General features: G+C 36.4%; 1 protein-coding gene across 2 annotated transcripts; it reads left to right on the top strand.

Annotated features, from left to right (window-relative positions):
* Positions 1–354: 354 nt before the first annotated feature.
* Positions 355–23,781, top strand: LOC132143554 (proteasome adapter and scaffold protein ECM29-like). 2 transcript variants are annotated; one of them, XM_059553884.1, is made up of 49 exons: positions 355–470; positions 1,246–1,376; positions 2,270–2,386; positions 2,521–2,639; positions 7,551–7,697; positions 7,781–7,952; positions 8,112–8,251; positions 8,336–8,414; positions 8,495–8,614; positions 8,752–8,837; positions 9,008–9,083; positions 9,187–9,236; positions 9,360–9,426; positions 9,515–9,643; positions 9,838–9,941; positions 10,027–10,150; positions 10,440–10,520; positions 10,618–10,837; positions 11,025–11,116; positions 11,755–11,889; positions 11,997–12,138; positions 12,299–12,471; positions 12,629–12,730; positions 13,854–13,977; positions 14,104–14,249; positions 14,344–14,398; positions 14,518–14,632; positions 14,895–14,963; positions 15,118–15,235; positions 15,333–15,500; positions 15,604–15,683; positions 15,767–15,872; positions 15,977–16,024; positions 16,114–16,232; positions 16,327–16,477; positions 17,766–17,831; positions 17,961–18,050; positions 18,130–18,196; positions 18,284–18,375; positions 18,462–18,528; positions 18,765–18,956; positions 20,041–20,252; positions 20,425–20,468; positions 21,291–21,483; positions 21,633–21,771; positions 21,846–21,951; positions 22,151–22,239; positions 22,503–22,574; positions 22,784–23,781. In XM_059553884.1, the coding sequence occupies exons 1-49, from the start codon at positions 449–451 to the stop codon at positions 22,921–22,923; spliced, it is 5,496 nt and encodes a 1,831-aa protein (XP_059409867.1). In that variant the 5' UTR covers positions 355–448; the 3' UTR covers positions 22,924–23,781. The 2 variants fall into 2 exon arrangements, with proteins under 2 accessions (XP_059409867.1, XP_059409868.1); XM_059553885.1 differs by lacking the exon at positions 15,333–15,500.
* Positions 23,782–24,027: the final 246 nt, after the last annotated feature.

Genomic DNA, 24,027 nt, shown 5'->3' with positions numbered 1-24,027 from the left:
CATACAGGGGTAAAATAAGCTAAAAATATAGTTTATAATTTGTTTAAATCTTTGTATAATAATTATATTGCATAATAAATGTAGGTCCTTTGTCAAATGTGTTTATCTCCTTAATTTAGAAAACTGTTTTATTTGCTTTGTACCATTTTTCATAGCATGAAGTTAATCAGCTTTTAAAAATAGTAATGAAATGAATTTCAACAAGAGAGTGATGATTTTATTATCGGTTGTTTTAAATATGTTAATGCTTTGGCAGCATTGTGTTAAACAGTCATGCTAATAAAGCTTAATAGAACTGAAAAGATTGAGAGAGAGAGAGAGAGAGAGAGAGAGAGAGAGAGAGAGAGAGAGAGAGAGAGAGAGAGAGAGAGAGAGAGAGAGAGAGAGAGAGAGGTGTTGTCTCTATAGGAGTGGCAGTGCTGCTGTTGGTGGTGACTTCAGTTCAAACATGGCTGCACAGGACGAGCTAAGTAAGTTTATCTAATTTTACATGCGTTATTTCTTCATTACTGCATACTTGTTTTCAATACCCTCTTCATTATTTGTCACTCCTATGAAGATTGAGTTCACAGTGCTGTCTGTTTGTCTATCTGTAGCTACATAGGTTAATATTTGTAAAGAGAATATCAGTTTGGCAGCTAAGTTAGCCGGCTAGTATTTGCTTACAGAGGCCCAATGCTCAGTCATGCTCCAAAATGAAAGTACCTCTTTTGGGGTTTTCTAATTTAGCGGACACTGCAACCTATTTTTACCGTGAAAATAGCGTTATCTAAATGTCATAGTGGTCCTGGTCTGGTTGTCAATTATTGACATCGTGAGAAATCAGTATGTAGTAGATGATAACCGTTACGCCGGTTAGCAGTGAGGCTATTCAGATCACAGGCTAACCAACTAACGTGAGCGATTATAGCGTTTAAATTTACCCTTCATATGTATTTACAATAATTCTTATCTTCTGTTCTTCATTGCAAGCTTGTTAAATATTTTTAGTGTAAACTGCTTTATCGAGAGCCGGTGAAATGCACTTATGCAAGGGACATGGATGCATTGCAGTAATTCTCAGTGTCAATTTAATAAATCGATTTAACAAAAATATAAGCTTCTTATAATTGACCTATGATCATGTAGGAAGTATGTGAGATTTTTTCCATTCAAATCAATTTGAAAATAGATAATTTAGCCCTTCTTATTTTGAACCCTGTATCTGCAACTTACGTTCCTGCTTTTCTTTGTTGTCCATTATAGACCAGTTGGAGCGTGTGTTTTTACGCTTGGGTCATGCAGAAACAGATGAGCAGTTGCAGGATATTATATCCAAATTCCTGCCTCCTGTCCTCCTCAAACTATCCAGCGTGCAAGAGGGGGTTCGCAAGAAAGTAAGTGTGTGAGGAAAAAGAAAACTGTTCAAAACAAAGAAACAGAATTTTCCATTTTGTGAAATAAAGTACATATGAAATAATATTATTCCATTTCTGACACTTCTTATTCTAATCTTCTTTGAATCAGAATCTGTAGCTTCTGGAGAGCGGTTCTGAAAGGAAAAAAACATTTAAATATTATAAGAAAAAACTTGCATATCACCCTGTCCAAAAATTCTTCATGCATTGTTTTCTTGAATAAATGTGAAATGTTTTTAGTCTTTGTAGTTGTTGCACATAACTATATCTGTTGCCATCAGTGTGAAAAGATGGATCTTAAAATCATGCATTCACATGTTGTAAATGGTTCAAATATAGATGTAGCCCTGCCCTTTTGAGTGCTGCACTTGTTGTTTTCTGTATTCCGGTTTTTATTTCCGTAGCGCGCAGGTTTGGTCGTACAAATTTATGAATGAACTGCTCGTTTTAATAATCTTTGCAGTTTATTGACATTTGTTATTACATCTGCTTCGAACATTACAAGGCACATGATAACTTTCGTTTACTCTACACTAAGTAAATCTACTTCACGAGCTAATTACAGTGATGCTATAGAATAGAGCTACTACAAAAACGGAAGTTCAAAGACAAAATTCTAAAGATGACTGCTCACATAAGGTCTATACAGAATGAACTTTTGCGTAGTACAAAATTTGTGAAAATTATTAATTGTTTTTAATGGAAGTTTGTTACGGTTGAAGACCAATGCAACGATAAAAGAAGAAATGAATGCCTTTTTGTGTTTATGTGAGAGATGCAAGTAAAAACTCTAGGGATGCCTAATAGGACCCATGAGAATAATTTCAAAGAAGATCTATTAAAGAACTGGATTTTGTTATTGCCCTCTCCAGGTTATGGAGTTGCTGGTACACCTAAACAAAAGGATAAAGAGTCGACCCAAGATTCAGCTTCCTGTAGAGACACTGTTGGTTCAGTATCAGGACCCTGCTGCTGCATCTTTTGTCACGGTATGTTCATATCCCCACATGTTACTATCCCCACTGCCAGTACCTTGAGATGTCACCATTTCATGCTGAATATATTCCCATATTATGAAATAAGAACCTTAACTTTATTGTCATGACTATGTTTGTCCTTGCAGAACTTCACAATCATCTACATTAAGATGGGCTATCCTAGGTTGGAGGTATCCAAACAGTGTGAGCTTGCACCTACTCTACTCACAGCCATGGAGGGCAAGCCTCAGCCCCAACAGGACAGGTTAGTTTCAGCTTCATTTGAAATGAAACAATGTTGTTTTCATTATTAAGGTAAAACGTAGCTGGTTATAAACACATTAATAGTATATGATAAAATATTGTCTAATGAAATGTATTTATTATTAAATATATACACAACTATTTAAAAGTTTGGGTTCGGAAAGAATTTGTAATATTTTTTTAAATAAGTTTCTTATGCTCAGCAAGGCTGCATTTATTTGATTAAAAACGCAGTAAAAACAGTATTATTGTGGAATACTATTATATTTTCTAATTCCATTGATATTTAATTGATTCCTGTGAAGGCAAAGCCTATTTTTCAGCATTACTCAACTCTTCAGTGTCACATGATCCTTCAGAATATACAGATTTGGTGATGTAGTGAAGAATCAGGATTTTAATTTTAATTGGAGAGAATTTATATAAATAAGATTTCTTGCATTTCTGACATTTTAATTAACTTTTTTTTTAAAGTCTGTTAACCGGTTGGTTTTCTGCATTAATTGATCATAAAAGGTCACTTGGGCCTCTATTCTTAAAGCTTCTAAGATTCCTCCAAGAATGCTCCTAATTTAGCGTAGTATTTCTATGTAGGAGTCTTAGGATAAGAGTGATGATTCAGGACCAATCTCAGAGCATCTCTGAGTGAGCAAAACAAAAACTTTCATCTTATTGAGGAGGCGGGGCTGACCCCATTGCTAGATATGACACAGTCTTTTGAAGACTGTGATCGATTGGTTGGTTAACCAAGAAAGAAATAAAAGAGCGCTTTTAAGTGAAGGGTCTGTTATAAGCCTTCACTTTGAAATTACAGGCGTTATTTTTCCTGTTTGTCTCTACTCCCTTTCACAGACACTTTGTATAAGTTTATATATTCTTTATTTTTTATTTACCATGCTTTTAATGTTGTACTTAACGTAGGGCTGGATGATTCATCGAAAAGTAATCAAAACCGAAATTCAGAAGCTCTAACCGACTTAATTTTCCCATGTCGGTTATTTCGTTTTTTTAATCCTGTTAATACTTCCCCCTTAAAAGCATACTACCGCATGTGTAGCCACATGACTCTGCCCCATACAGTCAGTGGCATAAAAGCAAAACACGGAGGTGACACCTAGTGATGGCGTGCGAGCGGTGAGCCTTGAGTCTTCACTAAACTTTGTCAGTTGTATTTGTTTTATGGTTTGGACATTCAAGCGATTAGATTATCGGATGTGTATTATTATATCGAGCTACCATGTTCGTGCAGCTGCATTGTGACAAGAACACTCATATAAACAGCTGTGAAGATCACGCGCACAGAGGAACGGAGTTGTCAGCGCTGTCCTGTGATTACTAAAGTAGCTTAGAATCTCAAAACTTATTGTAGCATATTTTTCTACTTTTGAAGGAACTAGGCTATTTACAACCCACAGCTTCACAATAATATAGAGACAGTATGACTAATTCACACACGCCATCACTCGTACTGGTACTAGTGCCAATTTATCTTTATCTGATCTTTATTTATCTCTTACACCGAGCAATAATCTACAAGAAATGTTACGAACATAGATAAAATAACTGCTGATAGTGAGCTATGATGTCAGATCGCGCTTTCAATAGGAAAAAATATCCCACCTTTACTAGTCGATCTCAACCGTCAGACTGAGGCCAGTCTAAAAAGACGCTCAGGACAGTTGACAGAATGCTGCTGTGTGTCGTCATGAAAGCGTATCATTTTCACGTGTTATTAAGCCTTGCCACTTGCTAATTTAACCATTCCAAAAACTTTAAAGCATTCAAACACAAGACGCGGAAAAGCTGAACTGAGCAGCTGGTTACTCGCGCTGTGCTCGGTGCGCACGAGAGAGAGAGTAACGGAGAGTAACAGAGAGACGGTAACACTGAACTGAGCTCTCCTTAGCGGAATTGCTAATGCAACCTTTTCACACCACAGACTGAACACAATTAATCATTGCTTGGTAATTGGCCAACAGAGTATTGACTGTTGTCTGAAGTTTTGTTTGATAGAAAGATATGTAATGGATTACAATCAAATCCATGATTGAAATGATCTGAAATTATCAAGATGAATTTGTTCTGACAGTTTAACTCTGAGTTCTTGTCATATTTTATTACCATTTTCTAAACTATAGCAAATAAACTGATAATGTGAGAAATGTTGAAGGTGTCTGAATAAATTTTGGTTTGACTGTACGTATGTTTATTTTTTACAGTGCTATTTTACATTTATTTATTCGGTTTCTGTACCTGGACACTTACAAACTTGAAAAAACACTGTGTAAATAGCACAAACAAATAAACAGAACGAACATACAAATTAAACACTTTCAAACAGGGCCCACTGGTACAACCTGCACCGGGGCCCCGCTGACCCCAGCTACGGCCCTGCTTACAGTACAAACCTTGTCAGTGAACTATGAGAAAAACAGAAAACAGAAACAAAATAATCTTTCATTAATCGTAATCGAGGTAAAATGTTCAATTAATCGAGGTTTTGATTTTAGGCCATAATCGTCCAGCCCTAACTTAACGTATTTAATAGGAAATGAATGGTGACACCATAAAGTAATTGTTTGTGTGATCACTTTGCTTATAGAAGGTTGTGACAGACCCAAATCATCACTGCTGCATAGTTGCATTTTTCCAGTTGTCAGATATGTTAATGTAGTGATTACTTCCATTTCTGGCACTATAGCATTTCTGCAGTGGTTCAGTGTCCAAGATGTTAGCGTGTCTATAAGATCAGTCACAAACATAATCCCTGCACAATTTAATGTGTAGCATCTTATTAACTCACTGTCATGCATTGTGTGCAACACATTTCACTCTTCATGTTTCGTCCATTTTCTCCACTGCTAAAGAAACTCTTAAGCATCTTAAAAGTCCTCGTTTTCTTTTAGGAGGAATCACACACGTTTTTAAGAATTTTCTTACTAGGAGCAACACTTAGCTCGAAGACTTTTCATGAATACGGGCCCTGATCTTTACCAAAGTCAAACAGTGTAGACCTTTTTTTTTTTTTTTTTTACAGAATGGTCTGGGTAAATTATAATGTATCTTCCCTGAAACTGAAGGGCAGTACTAATGTGGTATGTAAAAAAAAAAAAAAAAAAATCGTATTATTATCAATGGTGAAAATAGCTGCTGAATTTTTTGGAAACCATGATGTATATATTTTTTTTAGTGCTGGGCAACGCTAAAAATCTTTAATCACGATTAATTGCATTATTGTCTGCGATTAATCAGATTCAATCGCATTTTCATGCACAAAACTAATATTGCATTCAAAAGTAGTGTATTGTGCTCTTTTTTTTCCCCTTTTTTTTTATATAAAGTAAACCTACTGCTATACGAACAAAAGTTTAATAACTTTTGGTTTGCAAACACTTGAAACAAATAAGGTGCTTTTTACAGCAATGTTCCTTTCACATAGTAGCAATTAAAATATTTATTGTAAGCCTAAATCTTAAATTATAACATTAATGTAATTAAATTTAATATGAAACAAGCTATTTGTCACTGCCAAGACATTAATGTTTTTCTATAAAATATATTATAGTTTATAGAAAAACAAGTTATGCTCCGTGTCCAGACCCTTGATCATAATATTATAACAGGCACCTTACTATTAGAGACCTGCATCATTGTGGGACCCATCACAGCAGAGTGCGGTGCGGGACAATGCTTGATGTGCAGGTAGAGACTTGTGTGTGCAGCATGTGGGAGAATAATTAGGCTGTGCTCACACTAGGCAATCTTAACCATGACGGAGGGTGTTTAACCCCTAAAGTCTGGTTCTTTTGACTACTGTGATAGTTCCGTTTAGCAGTGCCTGGCTCGGTTGGAAGAGATATACAGGTGCTGGTCATATAAATGGAATATCATCAAAAAATATCACCAAATTCAGTATCTCAGAAAATTTGAATATTGTGAAAAGGTTCAATATTGAAGACACCTAGTGCCACACTCTAATCAGCTAATTAACTCAAAACATCTGCAAAGGCCTTTAAATGGTCTCTCAGTCTAGTTCTGTAGGCTACACAATCATGGGGAAGACTGCTGACTTGACAGTTGTCCAAAAGGTCTTTGCAAAAGAGGCTGGCTATTCACAGAGCTCTGTGTCCAAGCACATTATAGAGAGGCGAAGGGAAGGAAAAGATGTAGTAGAAAAAAAGTGTACAAGCAATAGGTATAACCACAGCCTGGAGAGGATTGTGAAACAAAACCCATTCAAAAATGTGGGGGAGATTTACAAAGAGTGGACTGCAGCTGGAGTCAGTGCTTCAAGAACCACTATGCACAGACGTATGCAAGACAAGTAATATTCAAATTGTTTGAAATATATCAGTCTGTGTGTAATGAATGAATATAATATACAAGTTTCACTTTTTGAATGGAATTAGTGAAATAAATCAACTTTTTCATGATATTCTAATTATATGACCAGCACCTGTAGATCAGTGAGTGTGAGCGCCGGAGTGCAGATCTTCTGATACATACTGCATGATTGCGTGAATATTTCTGAGCGGCAAAAGCAATAAATCTTTAAAGCTTAGAAACTTCTCTATTTCCAACTTATAAAGTCATGATTGCGAGCTCATTACATTCTTTTCTGTTAAAAGTAACAGTGGACAGTGGTTTGTGAATGTTGATGCTAAGCCTAAATAATTTGATTGGCAGCATCCCCTCCTGTGACCCATGATTTGTCTGTATGTGTTTTCAGAGCCAGTGATATATATATATTTACAACATAGTTCTTATAGAATTCTAGAAATAGAATTTTGTTTAAGAAAAATAATACAAGTATTATAAATTGAATAAAAGCATTAAAAAGTGTATATATACATAATTCTATATTAATATTTACACATGCATTAAATGTTATGTCTTTGCCTTCTCCCTCTAGTCTAATGCACCTGCTGATCCCTACACTGTTTCACATGAAATATCCATCAGAGCCATCTAAAGCTTCCCCATTTGTCCTGACGGAGAGGCCCAAAACTGTACAACTCCTCTTAGAGTTCATGCTTGATGTTCTTCTGATGCCATATGGGTATGTGATGTGGTAATTGTAATTGGTAATGTTAATGCTGTTTTTGTAATTCCCATTAACCCTATCTTTCAAATTGTATCAAGGTTTGTGTTAAACGAGCCTCCAAGTCGTCCGGCACCTTCATCTCCACAAGGGGGATCTGGAGCAGGAGCCGCGTCAGCTCAAGGTCTCCCTCAGCCTCCTCCAGGAATGAGTGTTTATGCAGTTAAAAGAATCATTGGAGAAGCTCAGTGGAGTCCCGAGCAACTGGAGCAGGTGATGTTGCCAAGAAAATATGTTGGAGCATATTTGTTGTTTTTAATGGGAGATGTTTTGCTTTATTTCTGTCCGCTGTTCAAAATTGAATGAACTGAAATGACCAGTTTACCCTTTCTGATTCTTCACTGAGTAACCTCTTCATCATTGTGTTTGCAGTGTAAATTGGGAATTGTGAAGTTCATAGAGGCAGAGCAGGTGCCTGAGGTTGAAACAGTCATTCACTTAGTTGTGGCTTCAAGTGACACCAGACACAGTGTCGCCACAGCGGCTGATCTTGAACTGAAAAGCAAGCAGAGGTGAGGCTTTCTGTACTGGTATGTCAAATAAAATCACGAGGTCTTGATATTGAAACTCATCTTTTGTGTCGTTTCATACTGCAGCATTATTGACTGGAACAATCCACTCATTATCAACAAAATGTATAAAGTTTACCTGGGTGATATTCCACTCAAAACTAAAGTAAGTATATTCATACATATAAAGCAATCGACTTTTATATCAAGTAAGGTGTTCTACATAATGTGTGTGTTTTTACCCAGAATGCCACAGTCAAACAGGAGCTAAAGCATGAGCCAGTCAGCACTAGAGTCAAGATGAAGATTCTGCCTCATTTTCTCCGCTCTAGACTGGCTGCTGAGTGCTTTCCTTCTAACATACAGGTCAGAGAGATAACATTTGACAGAATGAAATTGAATGCAGCTGAGATGCATGTTGAAAGAGACTAATAGGGGCAGGCAAGTAAAATATCCTAACTTGTTCAAAGGTTGTTCGTTACAGTGATTGTCTGTTTGTTTAGGTTGTCTATGATGGACTTTTTGGAGCAAACACCAACAACAAACTTCTGTCCCTCACTCTGCAGTTTGTACATCATATCTGTATGGTGTAAGTGTCAAGTGAAAATCACATGGAAAATCAAATTTACTACTATACAAATAATGTTGAATAGGTTGCTATATTAGAGCCATGTATAAAACCAGTAGTTGAAGTGCTTTTCCTATTTTGTGTGCATTTGCATCAGATGAGGTGAAAATAATTGTGTGTTTAATCTGAAGGTGCCCTGATACCAACAAACCTTTGGGTTTGATGCTGCTGAATGGACTTACCAAGCTTATCAATGAACATAAAGAGGTGTGAACGCATGCTGAACAATTTCGATTTTAGTTGTAACTCAAATTTTGGCTTTTTCAGAAGTATCCGTCAAAGTGACCTTAATTTCTTATTTTATTATAAGGACCCCAAACTACTATGTCTGGCATATTCTGCTGTTGGAAAACTTTCAAGGTAATTTGATAACTTAATATATTTCTGTAAATAATATATTAAAATGTAATTTTATATAATGTAAGTTTAATAGTAATTAAAATGTCAAATATATTTTTCCCTTTTTCCTCATTGCCATAATAGTCGAATGCCTCAGCTTTTCACAAAAGACATTGCATTGGTACAGCAGTTTTTTGAGTCCATGTGCAAGGTTTGTTTAATATACATTTTATAGAGTAGTTATCCAGTTATCACTATGTGACCTGTTGTAAAAAAAAAAAAAATCTTTCTCACAATAGAAACAGGAGGATGCTGATGTTCGATTGGCCATTCAGGAGGCCTTGTCGATGATGGTGGGAGCGTATGCTAATCTTCAGGGGGCACTTCTGAACCTAATGGAAGCACTTGTGGCTGCATATATCACAAAGGTTTGTTATTATTGCAAGCTGCCTTATTACAAGCATCTAGAAGGAATAAACAAAAATGTCAACACTAAATATGAAATGACACAATTCATCTTTGATACAACAAGTTATTAAATCCAATTTTGAGTCTATGAATAAATATCAAATAATAATAATTTACAGTGTGTAATGTCCTATTGTGTATGGCTTTGTGTTAGCCGGAGGTACAGGTACGCCAAGTAGCGATGAAATTTGCCAGCACAGTGTTTGCTCCTGATCATGTAGCCTCTAGATATCTCTTACTGCTTGCTGCAGGTGATCCGTAAGTATTTTTACACTTCCTGCAGTTCAAGTATTCAAGTAAGCATTGTCATGAAAGATGTACATCATATGGCCTGTGTCTCCAGTCGTGAGGAGGTGTCTGGGGAGGCTCGGCGAGCACTTAGGTCTCTCCCCTCTACAAAGACAGAGAAAGAGGGATCGAGGCCCATGCCGTCATTCCCTGAGATGGTCAGCTACATCCAAGAAAAGGTGTGGTGTTTTGATTTGTTAATGACTGAGGTGTCTCATGACCTCAAATGAGTCTCCAGGTCAGTTCTGATGCTAAATGCAAATAATTTAATGCAAGTAATTATATAATCACGCATCGTTACGCATCCCAGTTATGACCCAGTCTACAAATAAATATGGGTTTGTTTGCATTAATGTGTTTTTTTGCTGATCCTACTGTGTTTTGTGTAGTGATTTTATTGGCAAACTAGGTGAGAACTACAATCGTATTTAATAATAGAGGCTGACCCTTTGTTATTTTGTGTCATAGGCTGCACAGAGATTGAAGACTCCTGCGAAATACATTGTTGGAGCTTCCACGTTGCCTTTTAATCCTGCCACATTTGGAGAGGTAAATTGACAAGTCTTTAATTGTAAGAATTCTTTCAATATTGTGTTTACATACAGCATGTATTTTCACTTGAACATATGCTCTTTTCTTTCCACAGATAGTTTTTTATCTGAGAATGTGTTTAGCTAATAGTGCTGGTGCCACATCCACATCTCAGAGCCTGATGGACATGCAAGATGATGCTCCTCTTATTGGACGTTATGTTCAGTCGTTATTGTCCACTGAAGCTTCTTCTTCCTCAGCCACTAAAAGAGGAGAGGCCAGTTCAGTTCATGTATACATGAACTTACTGCAACAGCTGCTGTCAGCTGTAGGAGGTGAAGAGTTTACAAATTATGGTTTTTAAGATGGTTGGGCAGTAAGATTATTTACATATGCTATATGGTATACTTTATATATGTAATCTATTTAATATGTAGAACCTAATCTGCAGGAAATGGATGAATTGGATTGTCTTATTTATTTTGTTGTGATCTGAAGATGTGGCCTTATTCGCTAATTCAGGTATCCCAGTGATGTACAGTCTCTTGGAAGTGGTTTCTGTGTGCCCAGAGAAACTTACCCCCAACTTTGTAGACAAAATCGACTGGATTAAAGTAATTATTATTTTACATCATACTTCTACTACTGTCAGTAAGATTTTTGGTTACGCTTTATTTTAAGGTGTTGTTGTTAGTTTAATTTTACCTGAGTAATAGTAATTAACTATATGCAATTATTACATGTTTATGTTTAGGTTCAGGGTTTGGCTTAGGGTTATTTGCATGTAATTATGCATAGTTTATTATAATAGTAGGTACATGTAATAATGGCACCTTAAAATAAAGTGTTACCAGAATGTATTTATTTATTTTTAGAATCAATTATTTTTGTTCAGCAAGAATGCATTAAGTTGATCAGAAGTGACAGTGAAGGCTTTAACATGTTACGAATATGTTTGATTTCAAATAAATGTTCTTTTGAATATTCATCAGAGAATCTTGAAAAAATGTGTCACAGTTTACACAAAAGTATTTAGGCAGCTCAAATTTTTTCACTATTGATAATAAAAAGAGAAGTCTGAGCTCAAATCAGCACATTTAGAATAATTTCTGAAGGATCCCATGATACTGAAGACTGCTGCTAAGAAATCTTACCGACCCCTGACTTTTAACAGTGTATTTTGTATTATATCCTCTGGAATGGAGACTGACTAAAAATGTCATTTTGTTAATTAATTATGTTTGCTTTGCAGGGTCTCATGAATACTAATAAAGAAGACATGCGTGAACTGGCAGCACAACTGTATGCCGTAGTTGTCTCTACTATGTCTGGAAATGAACTTAGGAGTGCTGTACAAAACCTGATTAAGACAACTAAAGACACACATGTATGTGTAAAATTATAAATTGTGATTTTTTTTTTTCTAATACAGAAATGTATTCAGGTTTTTTTGGTATTTATTAATTTATGCATTTATTTATTTTTTAAATGTAGAGTCCTGAGACTCAGCATGGTGCCATCTTGGCTCTGGGCTACATGGTGGGCAGATACATGAATAAGAGGCGGAGCCTAATGCCTACTGAGCCCATGCCCAAAGAAAATGACGAACTAATTGCTATGGCCACAAAAACCATCGGTATGTGCCATTTAACGTAGTGTTTTCTTACAACACTTATGATATAGGGAGGTTCTTGAATAATGCCATGAACTTTTGTTTCATTAGTTAAATATTGCCGCATGAAAACAATGTATATTTACCTAATTAAACAAACGGCTACCAATGTGTTTGTCTGCAGGTTTGTTTTTGGATAGCGAATCTCCTCTGTTGACTGTTGCTGCTGTGACAGCACTGGGAGAGATTGGGCGTAACAGCGCGTTGCTGATACCAGCGGATGGAAATGGCTTCACTAAACTCAGTCTAGTGGATAATCTGCTTGCCAGAATCCCATCTGGAAAAGAGACTGGCAAGGTATAACAAAATTCACACTACGAGAGAATTATTAAAATTGTACTATTGATGTTCATATTCTTCATCCAAATAAGCTCTTCTGCATAAATCGATTTCTAAAATGTAATGAGGGCTTTTTTGTTTTATGGTACTGATCATCTGCTGTTTGTGTTGTTAGATGAAAGAACGGGCCATCCAGACTCTTGGGTTCCTGCCAGTGGGAGATGGTGAATTCCCACACCAGAAGAAAATCCTGCAGGGCCTCATGGATTCGGTAGAGGTAATATTGTGACACTCTTCATGACACGTCACATTACAACTTTCATTCGTTTAAAATAAAGTACAAACAAATGAGACTGTTTATTGTGGATTATAAATAACATGTTATTTACTATGTATAGGCCTAATTATAGTTTTTTTTTTATCTAGGGCTGTCAAGTGATTATAATTTTTACTCTAATTACATGACGTGCCGATTAATTAATCAAATGAATCTGCTTGCCACTTAATTAATCGCATATCAATTCTGTCTGCGATTTAGCCCACAAAAGATCATGTAAATTCATTATTACAAAATTTTTTATATATATATATATATATATTAAATTTTTTGTAATAATGAATTTGTTTTTTGTTTTGTTTTTTACAAAAATGGCCTTAATGAGTAAGTCGTTCAGTCATTCATTCAACAGATTCATTCAAGCGGTTGATTGATTTACAAATAAAGCATATCTTTTTAAATGAGTCACTGAATAATTGGCTTTCTCAATTCATTCAAAATGTGGATTGATTTAGTAAAAAAAAAAAAAAAACAGTTCTGTGTTGCTCCGACACACAGACCTGTTCTGCTGTGGCTTTGTTTGGAACTATTTTCATTTGGCAAATTTAAGCAAAAACAGACTATACTGACAAAATTGTGTCTAAAATGTAACAATATTAACTTCTTGTTTGGGGAACTGTTTAAAATCCTATGACGTTTGAGATCATGCCGATATTCAAGGGGAAACCGCACAATTCCTTGTGTGATATTGCTAAACTACATTATATCATATGATATAAATAGAAGACAAAATCAAATACAAAGGCATATCTTGAATTTTAGGGGCATATAACTGGATTTGTACAGACTACATCACTTAATCGGTCATCATCCCGTATCATTTTGTCAGCAACAACATGCAAAGATGCTGTAGAGGTCTGGGCAGTTAAATGCATGAATAACTTAAACACTTTTTTTATTATTATTTTTTACACTTAATTAACACTTAAAATTGACAGTTCTACTTTTGTCATTATATTTCAGTGAATTCATATCAAATAAATAACATGAGGAGAAAACAAAAAAACATTTGCCCATTTCTTCACATTTCATATTGAAATATGTTTGTGTTGGGTTTCTTTAGGCCAAGCAGGTGGAGCTACAGTTTACTGTGGGAGAGGCTTTAACTAATGCTGCTATAGGAAGCTGCTCTGGAGCTGCCCGAGATGTGTGGACATGCACAGAAGAGCAGTACTGCCCTCCTGACAGTAAGTATGTGTGAGAGAGGGAACTGTGTGCTTAGATGGGGCTTTAATCTTTTTCACACTTGTCTTACTTGTGCAAACTTGTGTTTTGGGCAAGTAAACTGTTATGTTTATTTACATTTTTTTCAGATGTGAAGAATAATGATATAGTGCCCTGGGTGTTGAGCTCTGTCTTGTCAAAGTATATACCAAGTCCAAACCCTCATGTTCGGCAGGCTGCCTGCATATGGCTCCTGTCTCTAGTCAAGAAACTCAGCCATCACAAAGAAATCCAGGTAAATACATGCACAAATGCACTCCCAGTCTCATTTACATACACAAAGAAACATTGACATGACAAAGTATATGTTCTCTCTTTGTCTGTGATAGTCTCATCTGAAAGAGATACAGACAGCCTTTATTTCTGTCTTGTCTGATCCAGATGGTGAGTCACACACTGCTCCTTTATGATAATGCTCTTTTAAAGGTCACATCACATTTGACAGTACCGTTATATAAAGGCAGGGAGCTTTTGGGTTTGATGATGATGATCTGTGTGTGTAGAACTCAGCCAAGATGTGGCGTCTAAAGGACTCGGGCTGGTTTATGAGCTCGGAGGAGAACAGGATCAACAGGAATTGGTATCGACCCTTGTGGAAACACTCATGACTGGTAAAAGGTATTAAAAAAACCATCTTATTCCTGGTCCTTTCATTATTATTAACTTTTGGATTATGGTTTGTGGTATATTGTATTACTCAAATTTACCAAGCCCCAGAACATAGAGCAGTTACTCTATATAGACTACTAATTAGATTCAGTTCAGTATCTGAACTTGTATTTTTATTTTATTTATTTTTTATTTTTCAATAAGTTACATAACAGAATATCGTGGGCTCAGTGTGCATTTTTTTGATATCTGTGAGATTTTATGTTTTTAGAGCCAAACATGCCGTCTCAGAGGACACTGAAGTCTTCCAGGGGGAGGCACTTGGCAAATCACCTGATGGGTATGTGCTTCTTTTAGTTCACTTATATTTCAGATTGTTTAGAACCATTTTAGGGAGTACGAATTCACAGATATGAGAATTAAACATTTTAATGAGATTACTAGAGTGGATGTTTTCTTTCATCGTATATTGTTTTGATCTTTTACTTTGGTAGACAAGGACTCTCCACCTACAAGGAGCTCTGTGCATTGGCTAGTGATCTAAACCAACCAGATCTTGTTTACAAGTTCATGAATCTTGCCAATCACCATGCCATGTGGAATTCCAGGAAGGTAAGCTGTATTAACCATAATGTGATTGTTTATGACTTTGGTAACTTATGGTTCAGAGCCTTTTTTGCAATGATCATTGACTCCTCCTGTGCTGTAGGGAGCAGCATTTGGGTTTAACATTATTGCAGCCAAAGCAGGTGAGCAGCTGGCTCCTTTCCTGCCTCAGCTGGTTCCCCGTCTCTATAGATACCAGTTTGACCCCAACCTGGCCATTAGACAGGCCATGACTAGCATCTGGGATGCTCTCGTAACAGATAAAACCATTGTAAGATATTATTATTATTACTCCGAATAATGATTTACACCGCTTAAAATATATAAGGGACACTGTATTGTTATTACAGATAAATTATGTCTGTTTTTGGCAGGTGGAGAAATATTTTAAGGAAATTCTTCAAGATGTAATTTCCAACCTCACTAGTAACATGTGGAGGGTGCGGGAGTCAAGGTAACGTATCTGGATATGCTCAAAAGAACCTTGATTTCCTCCAGTCTAGATTGGGTTCAAATCATCAGACCCCCTTTTTTCAGCTGCTTGGCTTTGAGTGATCTGATTCGTGGAAGACAGGCAGATGAAATCATTGACCGCCTGTCAGAAATCTGGGAGACTCTGTTTCGGGTTCTGGATGATATAAAGGTGAGTAATAAAAAGCTTTTCTATGTTTTGCAATGCTTTGTGTGTGCTTTGCTTGTAACCTGCAGCTATTTTTATTTGACTGTCTTATTTGTTTCCTGTTGTAGGAGTCAGTTCGTAAGGCAGCAGATCTGACTCTAAAGACTCTCAGTAAAGTGAGTTGCAGCAATGAATTTGGATACCCCAATGATTTTCCACTCTTGAGACAGCACCGATAACTGACGCATGTGTGTTTGTCCAATAGGTGTGTGTGCGCATGTGTGAATCAACAGGTGCTGCTCCTCAGAAGACAGTGGCTGTGTTGTTGCCAACTCTACTGGACAAAGGCATTGTCAGCAATGTAACCGAAGTGCGCACTCTCAGGTAAGAAAACATAAATTTACCAGCCACATGCACACAAACCTATTAAATAAAATTTTATATTCAAGGTAAAAGTCTGAGTATTGCTTTGTTTTAGTATCCAAACTCTAGTGAAGATCAGTAAGACCGCAGGCAGCCGTCTAAAGCCCCATGCTCCTCGACTCATCCCGGCTCTGCTGGAGGCCCTGAGCGTGCTGGAACCACAGGTGCTCAACTACCTCAGTCTGAGAGCCACAGAGCAGGAGAAGGTGAGCAGCTCTGTGATCATCTACTCCAATATGGAGTAAACTAGGTGTGAAGTTATTTTATTTATATGGTGCTTCATACAATAGAGATCCTTTCAAAGCAGCAAAGCATAAAATAATCAGTGATGCAAACTTCATCAAATAAATAAATATTATTAAATAAACTAGTGTTTTTAAATGATTAATCGCATCTAAAATAAGTTTTAGTTTACATATGTATGTGTGCTGTGTCTATTTATTATTATATATGTATATATAAATACGCATGCATGTATACATTTCAGAAAATTTTTATTTTTATATGTTTATTTATAATACAAATTGTATGTATATAATTAGACTTGTAAATACATGTAAATATTTTCAAAATATAAACTGTATGTTTGTGTATTTATACACAGAACACAGATATATAATGCCAACAAAAACTTTTATCTTGTATGCAATTAATCGCGATTAATCATTCGACTGCACTAAAGTAAACAGTACATAAGAAATGTGAACAACAAAAAATAATAGTAAATCATTATCCAAATTTATCCAGAGTGACAAATAAATAGACATTCTTTAAATGTGTTTTTAAATTATTTAAAATGTTAGTTGCATATAATAATAAAATAATACATTAAAGTTCCACTGTAGTCAAAAATTGTATCCCTTAAAATCAGATTTGAGCATAAAAAATACATATTTAAATGTGTTTTCTTGTGAAAATAATTTTCTCATGCCTGTAAATAGCTTGAAGGTAACTATACACCCTTGCCTCATTTACTATACGCGGATCTATGAATATGCAAATTAGCATAGTTAAACCACGGTTTCATGTTTTTTTTGCTCTATTTTATTTTTGGTTTTGTGCTAGTAATCCTATTGGTATATTTTGCATGTGATCTCTATGCATGCCACATTTGTATGGAGAGAGGGATATGCTAATGATAGGAATCTATCCCTTGACGTGATTGGTTATTGAATTTTATGATGTAGCAAACCGAGGGCTGTTTCAAACCGTGTTTCTAGGACAGCATTTGGTGAACTAGTTTTAAGAAGAAAATACTCCGCAATGGTGGTGATTTTATGGATTGGCACATGGTTTGTTTAAAAGCTAATTACAAACACCACATAGACAATTAAACAACATAAAAAAAGGACTTTATTTTGCTTGGCAAGTGGTGTGAGTTTGAGAGCGTTTGAAAAGTCATTATTTTTATTCCTTTTGGTGATATTAGCAGTATAGACTTTACACGTCTTGTACGTAATGAACTTATTGTTTTCACATTTCTTTCTGTGTCAGAGTGCAATGGATGCCGCAAGATTAAGTGCAGCCAAGTCTTCTCCTATGATGGAAACCATTAATATGGTAAGACGCATCAAGTTTGTCCAAATGATGCATTAGCTGCTTTCCAAATGGGTAATTAAATAAGCATTAAATGTTGTTGGGTTTTTTTTTTACTCCAAAGTTTATGTGAGCTGCATTTGTGGTTTTTAGTGTCTGCAACACTTGGATGTGTCTGTGTTAGGAGAGCTTGTTCCAAAACTTTGTGAGCTACTAAAGAGTGGAATCGGACTCGGAACCAAGGTACACATCCTGCTCCGTTTTTGTCAGTATTATCTCCCCACATGTACACAGAGACTGACAGTTGTATGTGCAATTGTAGGGAGGATGTGCCAGTGTGATTGTGTCCTTGACAGTACAGTGCCCTCAAGATCTTACACCATATTCAGGTAACACATACTGACAGAATAGAGGAGTTACAATGTTTTGTATATTTGTACTCCCTGATATGTGATTGGGCATATTTTGTCCCACAGGTAAACTCATGAGTTCACTCCTAAATGGGATTAATGACCGTAGTAGCGTCATTCAGAAATCATTTGCCTTTGCCATTGGACATCTGGTCAGGGTATGAAAACACACCTGAATGTATATTTCACTTGAACCTAAAGCAACTACAGAGTTACAAAACAATACTCTTGTTTTCCCCATCAGACAGCCAAAGACGGCAGTGTTGAGAAGCTTCTGCAGAAACTGAGCACCTGGTACCTGGAAAAAGAGGGTATGAGGATTTTAATGGAATAGTTCAGCTGAATATGAATGTGCTCATGGCCTTCCAAACCCATATGACTTGACTTTCTTTGGTTGAACACAAAAGATGACACAAATTAACGATGACCCCATGTTCATTTATGGGTGAACTGTCATTTAATGAAGAGGATTTCTCTTGAAAAATAAGAAAGTAAATTCTCATGCTGTCTAGGTTGTAAAGTGATTTTTGTTTTCTGTAATTTTCAGAGGCACTGTACAAGTCCTCATGTTGTCTGGTGGTTCATGCCATCAGTCACTACAGTCCTGATGTGTTGAAGGCTCATGCTGGAGTGGCTCTGCCGCTGGCGTTTCTGGGCATGCATCAGGAGCCTGAGGAAGAGAAAGGAGAAAGTGCTGAGGCCAACCTGTGGTCTGAGGTCTGGCAGGAACATGTACCCGGTACGTTATGATGTATAAAGTTTGAAGGGGAAAAGGTAATTTTGCGGATTAATTCATAACATTTTGAATGGCAGTGTCAGAAATTAACTTTCCCATTCAAGGAGCCTTTTTTTTTTTTTTTTTCTAGGAGCATATTTATTCTTACAGACTAATTTGAACACCTCTGGCCTTTGCATTCCTAAGCTGTGTGTGATTGGTTATAATGATTGACACTGCAAAAAAAAAAAACAATGTGTAAAAGGCAGTCATAGACATTTCATTTTCACATGTATTTTTGTTAATTGTGACAGCCTCGCTTTGTTTAATTATGAAGGGGCAAGTTGTGGCCCTTTATCTTGAATTTTAGGAATTTTTACTACAAGCCCCCATTAATTTTTGACCCCGACCTGAAGCCAGTTCTTAAAACCAACAACCCCTCACTGGTCTTTTTGTTTTTTCTTTGGATGTGTAAAGATTTTATTTTGCGGTGGGCTGTTTATGCTGTAATTTATGCATGTTGCTATACTTAACATAAAAAAAAATCATTGTTAATGTTTATTTATTTTTTTTGATCACCTAGCCCTATTGCTATGTTAGACTTCAACATTTTAGCATTAGTTTACTTTTTTTTTTTCAGATCTTAAGCAAAATTGTTATTTGATTTCATTATGCATGTATTAGATTATGTTTGACTCAACATTGTAACTAACTGAAGACAGTTGTATCTAATTAGAAAAGTCAATACCCAGGCCTTGAAGAACTAGATTTTTTAGCATCATTACTCCTGTCTGCAATGCCACATGATCTTTCAGAAATCAATCTAATATTCTGATTTGGTGTTCAATAAGTATTTATTATTTTGCTTAATATTTTTTTTGTGATACATTTTTTTTTCAGAATTATTTTGAATAGAAAGTTCAAAAGAACCGCATTTGTATGAAACCAAAATCTTTTGTAGCATTATAAATGTCACTTTTGATTCATTTAATGTGTCCTTGTTTAATAAAAATATGAATGACCCCAAAAGGTAGTCTATTACATATTATAGTATGTGTGTTAAGGGCTAGGATGAGAGAATGAATTATGGATTATTGTGTATTTTTAGGCAGCTTTGGTGGAATCCGGTTGTACATGACTGAGCTCATAGCCGTTACTCAGAGGGCTCTGCAGTCTCAGTCCTGGAAGATGAAGGCTCAGGGTGCCTCTGCCATGGCAACTATTGCTAAGCAACAAACAGGCTCACTGGTGGCACCTCACCTGGGCATGGTGTTGAGTGCACTACTGCAGGGGCTCGCAGGGCGCACCTGGGCAGGGAAGGTAACATACACACGATCTGTGCTGGGGGACAGACTTTATGCACCTGGGCAAGGATTAATAATGCTGTCTGCTCTGGAAGCAGACAAACATGAGCTCAGTGGTTTGTTTTAACCTGATTTCTTTCTTCGCTGTATTTGTGGCCACTGAAGTCTAATGTATTGTATATCCACAGGAAGAGCTGTTGAAAGCTGTTGGATCTGTAGTGTCTAAATGCAGGTTAGACTCTTCTATATCTTTCACACACTTATAGTTGTGCTTGTAGCTTTACAGGATCTGTAAGAGGTTTAGCAAAAAAATAAAAATTCTGAATATTTTCACACCCGTTCAAGATGGTAGATGAGGTTTTTCTTCATCCGAACAGATTTGGAGAAATTTAGCATAACATCCTCTGAAGTAAATGGGTGCCGTCAGAATGAGAGTCCAGACAGCTGATAAAAACATCACTATCCATACGACTCGTCCATCACTTATTGTCTTGTGAAGTGAAAACCTGCATGTTTGTAAGAAACAAATCCATGATTAAGCTATTTTAAATTTAAACCATCACATATACATTATTAAATTAATTGATGCTTTATAATATGTTAGTTGATGGACTGGAGTGGTGTGGATTACTTGTGATGTTTTATTAGCTGTTTGGACTCATTTTGATGGCAGCACCCATTCATTGCAGAGTATACATTGGCAAGCAAGTAATGCTAAATTTGTCCAAATCTGTTGCTATGTAGAAACCCCATCATCTACATCTTCAATGACCTGAAGGTGAATAAAGTTTCAACCAATTTTTATTATTGGGATAACTATTCCTTTAAATATATGGTCTATCTTTAAATGTTGTGCTTAGAAAATGGTCCTGTTCAGAGGTTTACCTACTTTTGATTCTTAATATTATGTTTAGCCTTTTATAGCGAGTTGTGCAGAGCATGCTGGGAAACTGAAACTCAATCATTAACCTCTTGCTGTTTTTCGGGTTAATGAAACCTATGAGTTGAACTGTACATACAGTAAGTTTTCACATACGTGTGATTCTGTCTGTAGTGTGGAGCTCCAGAAGCCTGCAGCAGGTCAGCCAACGGTGAGCGAGGTGCTGGATCTGGTGCTGAAGGAATGTAAGAAAGAGAGTCTGCCTTATAAAATGGCAGCCTTACGCAGTGCAGCAGACATCTTGGAGTTGACGCAGGAGGATCGTTTTCAGGAAATCACAGGCATTGTGCTTCCTCTCATTAAAAAGGTGCAGCTCATAGTAAATCTGTTTAAGCTTTGGCATTTCATCCTTATTGGGTTAAAGTGGAACAGTATTGCTAAAAGTGTTTTTATGATTTGGGAGCCCCATATTCAGTACTTTTAAAAAAATGTTAAAAAACATTTTTTTTTATTTAGAATCAGCCAGCGAGTGTCAGCTCCCAGAGACACGATGACGACGACGATGATGCTCAAGCTCGTGAATTACAAACAGAAGTTCTGTTGTGTGCATTTGAGACCCTTGGAAAGACCTGGCCTAAAACCATTCAGACACAGAGTAAGTCTGTTACAAGTCTTGGACACACACCGGGGCAGAGTGCTGCTGTTTAATGAGTGTGTTTTGTGTTGTAGATCAGTTCCAGAATGAGGTTTGTAGTACAATGTGTGATAGACTGAAGTTGAGTACGTGGAGGGTCCAACTGGGAGTTCTACGTGGCTTGAAGGTCTTCTATGAGAGGTATAGTATACTGAAAACGTCTAAGTAAACAGATGCCTTGTTTGAGGGTAATATAAGGTCTTCTGATAGCGTTCTTTAAAAGCATATTTGCATTTCTTTTAAAATAGCAGGTAGTAAAAGAGTAAAGTGCTAAAATAGTTGGCGAATGCATTAAAAAGATTTTGAATGCTGTAATGACAGTGTGGTGTTTGTGTTCTAGATTGTTGCTGTTGGGTAAGGAACATCAGAGCGCTGCTGTTCTGACGGAGATGTTGTCTGACACCTGCACTGCCCTGGCAACACCACTAGGTGAAGTTTCTCAAGAGCTTCTAAACATATTAAAGGCATAGTTTACCCAAAAATGAAAATTTAGTCACCTTCAAGATCTAAACAGAAGGCGGCATTATGAAGAACGTTGGTTACCAAACGGTTTTAGTGACATCCGAAATAGACATATTTCTCACAGTATCTTTTATTTTCCACAGAAGAATTTTAGATTGGGTTGACACTTTTTTTTTTATCCACCTTTTATTCAGACTTGGCTCATGAGAATAATTATTTTTCTCCTACAGAAAACAAAAGCTATTCATCAGTAAGGACAGAAGCCTTGGCGGTAGTTGAACTTCTTTTGAAGAGGATTGAAGGTAGCATTGTTTTGCTCAGACATGTTTTGAAACGACACTATAGTGTCTTTGAACTGTAAAAATGACCATAACATGAATTGAATAATTTTAACAGTAAAAATAATGTAAGTTTTGACAGAAATAAAGTTTTATAAAATGGTTTTGCAGGTATGAAAAGTTGGATAGAAACCTTTCTCACTAATAAAATTGATGCTGTTTTATGTTTGTAGAGAGTGATCAGTGGGAGTGTCTGTTAGAGAGAAGTCGACAACAGCTTCAGCGTTCTTTAGCTACAATGGAGACCGACAGTCGTCCAGACCTGAAGGACAAAGCCCAGACGATGAGAAGAAAAATACAAGCCCTGCCATGAATAACCTGCCCAAACTCACACTGTCCTGAGGGTTGATTTAAGAATATATTTCTGTAATAATCTTCACAGCAAGTCTCATATATACATATTTTGCCATTATCTGTACATTCCAACAGCTCAGTGTTCGCCCTAAACCTTTTTTCCATGTGTGAACTTTTACCTGATGCTTTAATCAATAGGCAGAGACTACGTTTGGCTACAGTAAGCCTCAGTTTTGCTTGGACATTTTCATCAACCTGGTTAAAGCCTCTGTATGTGCAAGTGCGAGAATACACTCGACTCCTTCCATCTTAGGTTATGTGTTCAAGATACTGGAAATCATGGAGTTTGTGAAGCAGAAGGCTTTCTGCAGTTATGCACATGAAACTGCTCGTTTTAGCAAGAGACTGATCAGTGCCAGAACAGCTCTTATGAACCATATACACTGAATTATATTCGAGGGGTTGTGTGACTACTGCAGGTTTATATGTAAACACCCCTCCAGTTTGTTTCCCACATCCTTGATGAGTAAAGATACTGATTGAGTCAATGTTTTGCTTTCATTCATTCAGTGCTGTTAGAAAAGGTGGTGTCACAAAGTCAAGCAGAAGGGACAAAGATCTATCATACTGGTTAGGTGGGAACTTTTGATTAAAACAATGTTTTTAAAATGAGGATTGGGGTAAAGGTATCAAGTGTGTATTAAAGGGAAGTTTGTAACAAAGGAAATTCAAACCTGCCTTTATCCATGTTTGCATGTGTGAAAATATATTTTCCATAATGGATAAATGAAATCTTTGTAGAGGCATGTTATACTGGGTCTCATCTCACCCTTTGTGGTTTGTGCCCATTAAATTAATAATAAAGTTGTGCAAATTTTTGGGGTGTCTTTGTTAGTCAAAATGTCAGAAAAAAAATTATATATATATATATATATATATATATATATATATATAAAAATAAATATATATATATATATTTGTCTGCTTAAACCCCATCCTTTTTTTTCAGTTGACTGCCCACTGGCATTCAGGTCTACCTCCATAGATAGATATACAAATTACGCTACTTGTTACATTGCAACTTTAAAATTACAAAGTTCTACATACTGACATTAATTTCCAT

The sequence above is a fragment of the Carassius carassius genome, chromosome 7 (genome assembly GCF_963082965.1).
Source record: "Carassius carassius chromosome 7, fCarCar2.1, whole genome shotgun sequence".
In the NCBI taxonomy this organism is placed as follows: Eukaryota; Metazoa; Chordata; class Actinopteri; order Cypriniformes; family Cyprinidae; genus Carassius; species Carassius carassius.
This window is presented reverse-complemented; position numbering and strand designations above follow the sequence as displayed.

Bases quoted from the DNA above. Each gene is read 5' to 3' on its own strand.
- LOC132143554 (XM_059553884.1), top strand. From the start codon at position 449: ATGGCTGCACAGGACGAGCTAA. The intron at 2,640-7,550 runs GTTAGTTTCAGC...TTCTCCCTCTAG, and splicing joins CCTCAGCCCCAACAGGACAG to TCTAATGCACCTGCTGATCC. The intron at 9,644-9,837 runs GTTTGTTATTAT...GCTTTGTGTTAG, and splicing joins TGGCTGCATATATCACAAAG to CCGGAGGTACAGGTACGCCA.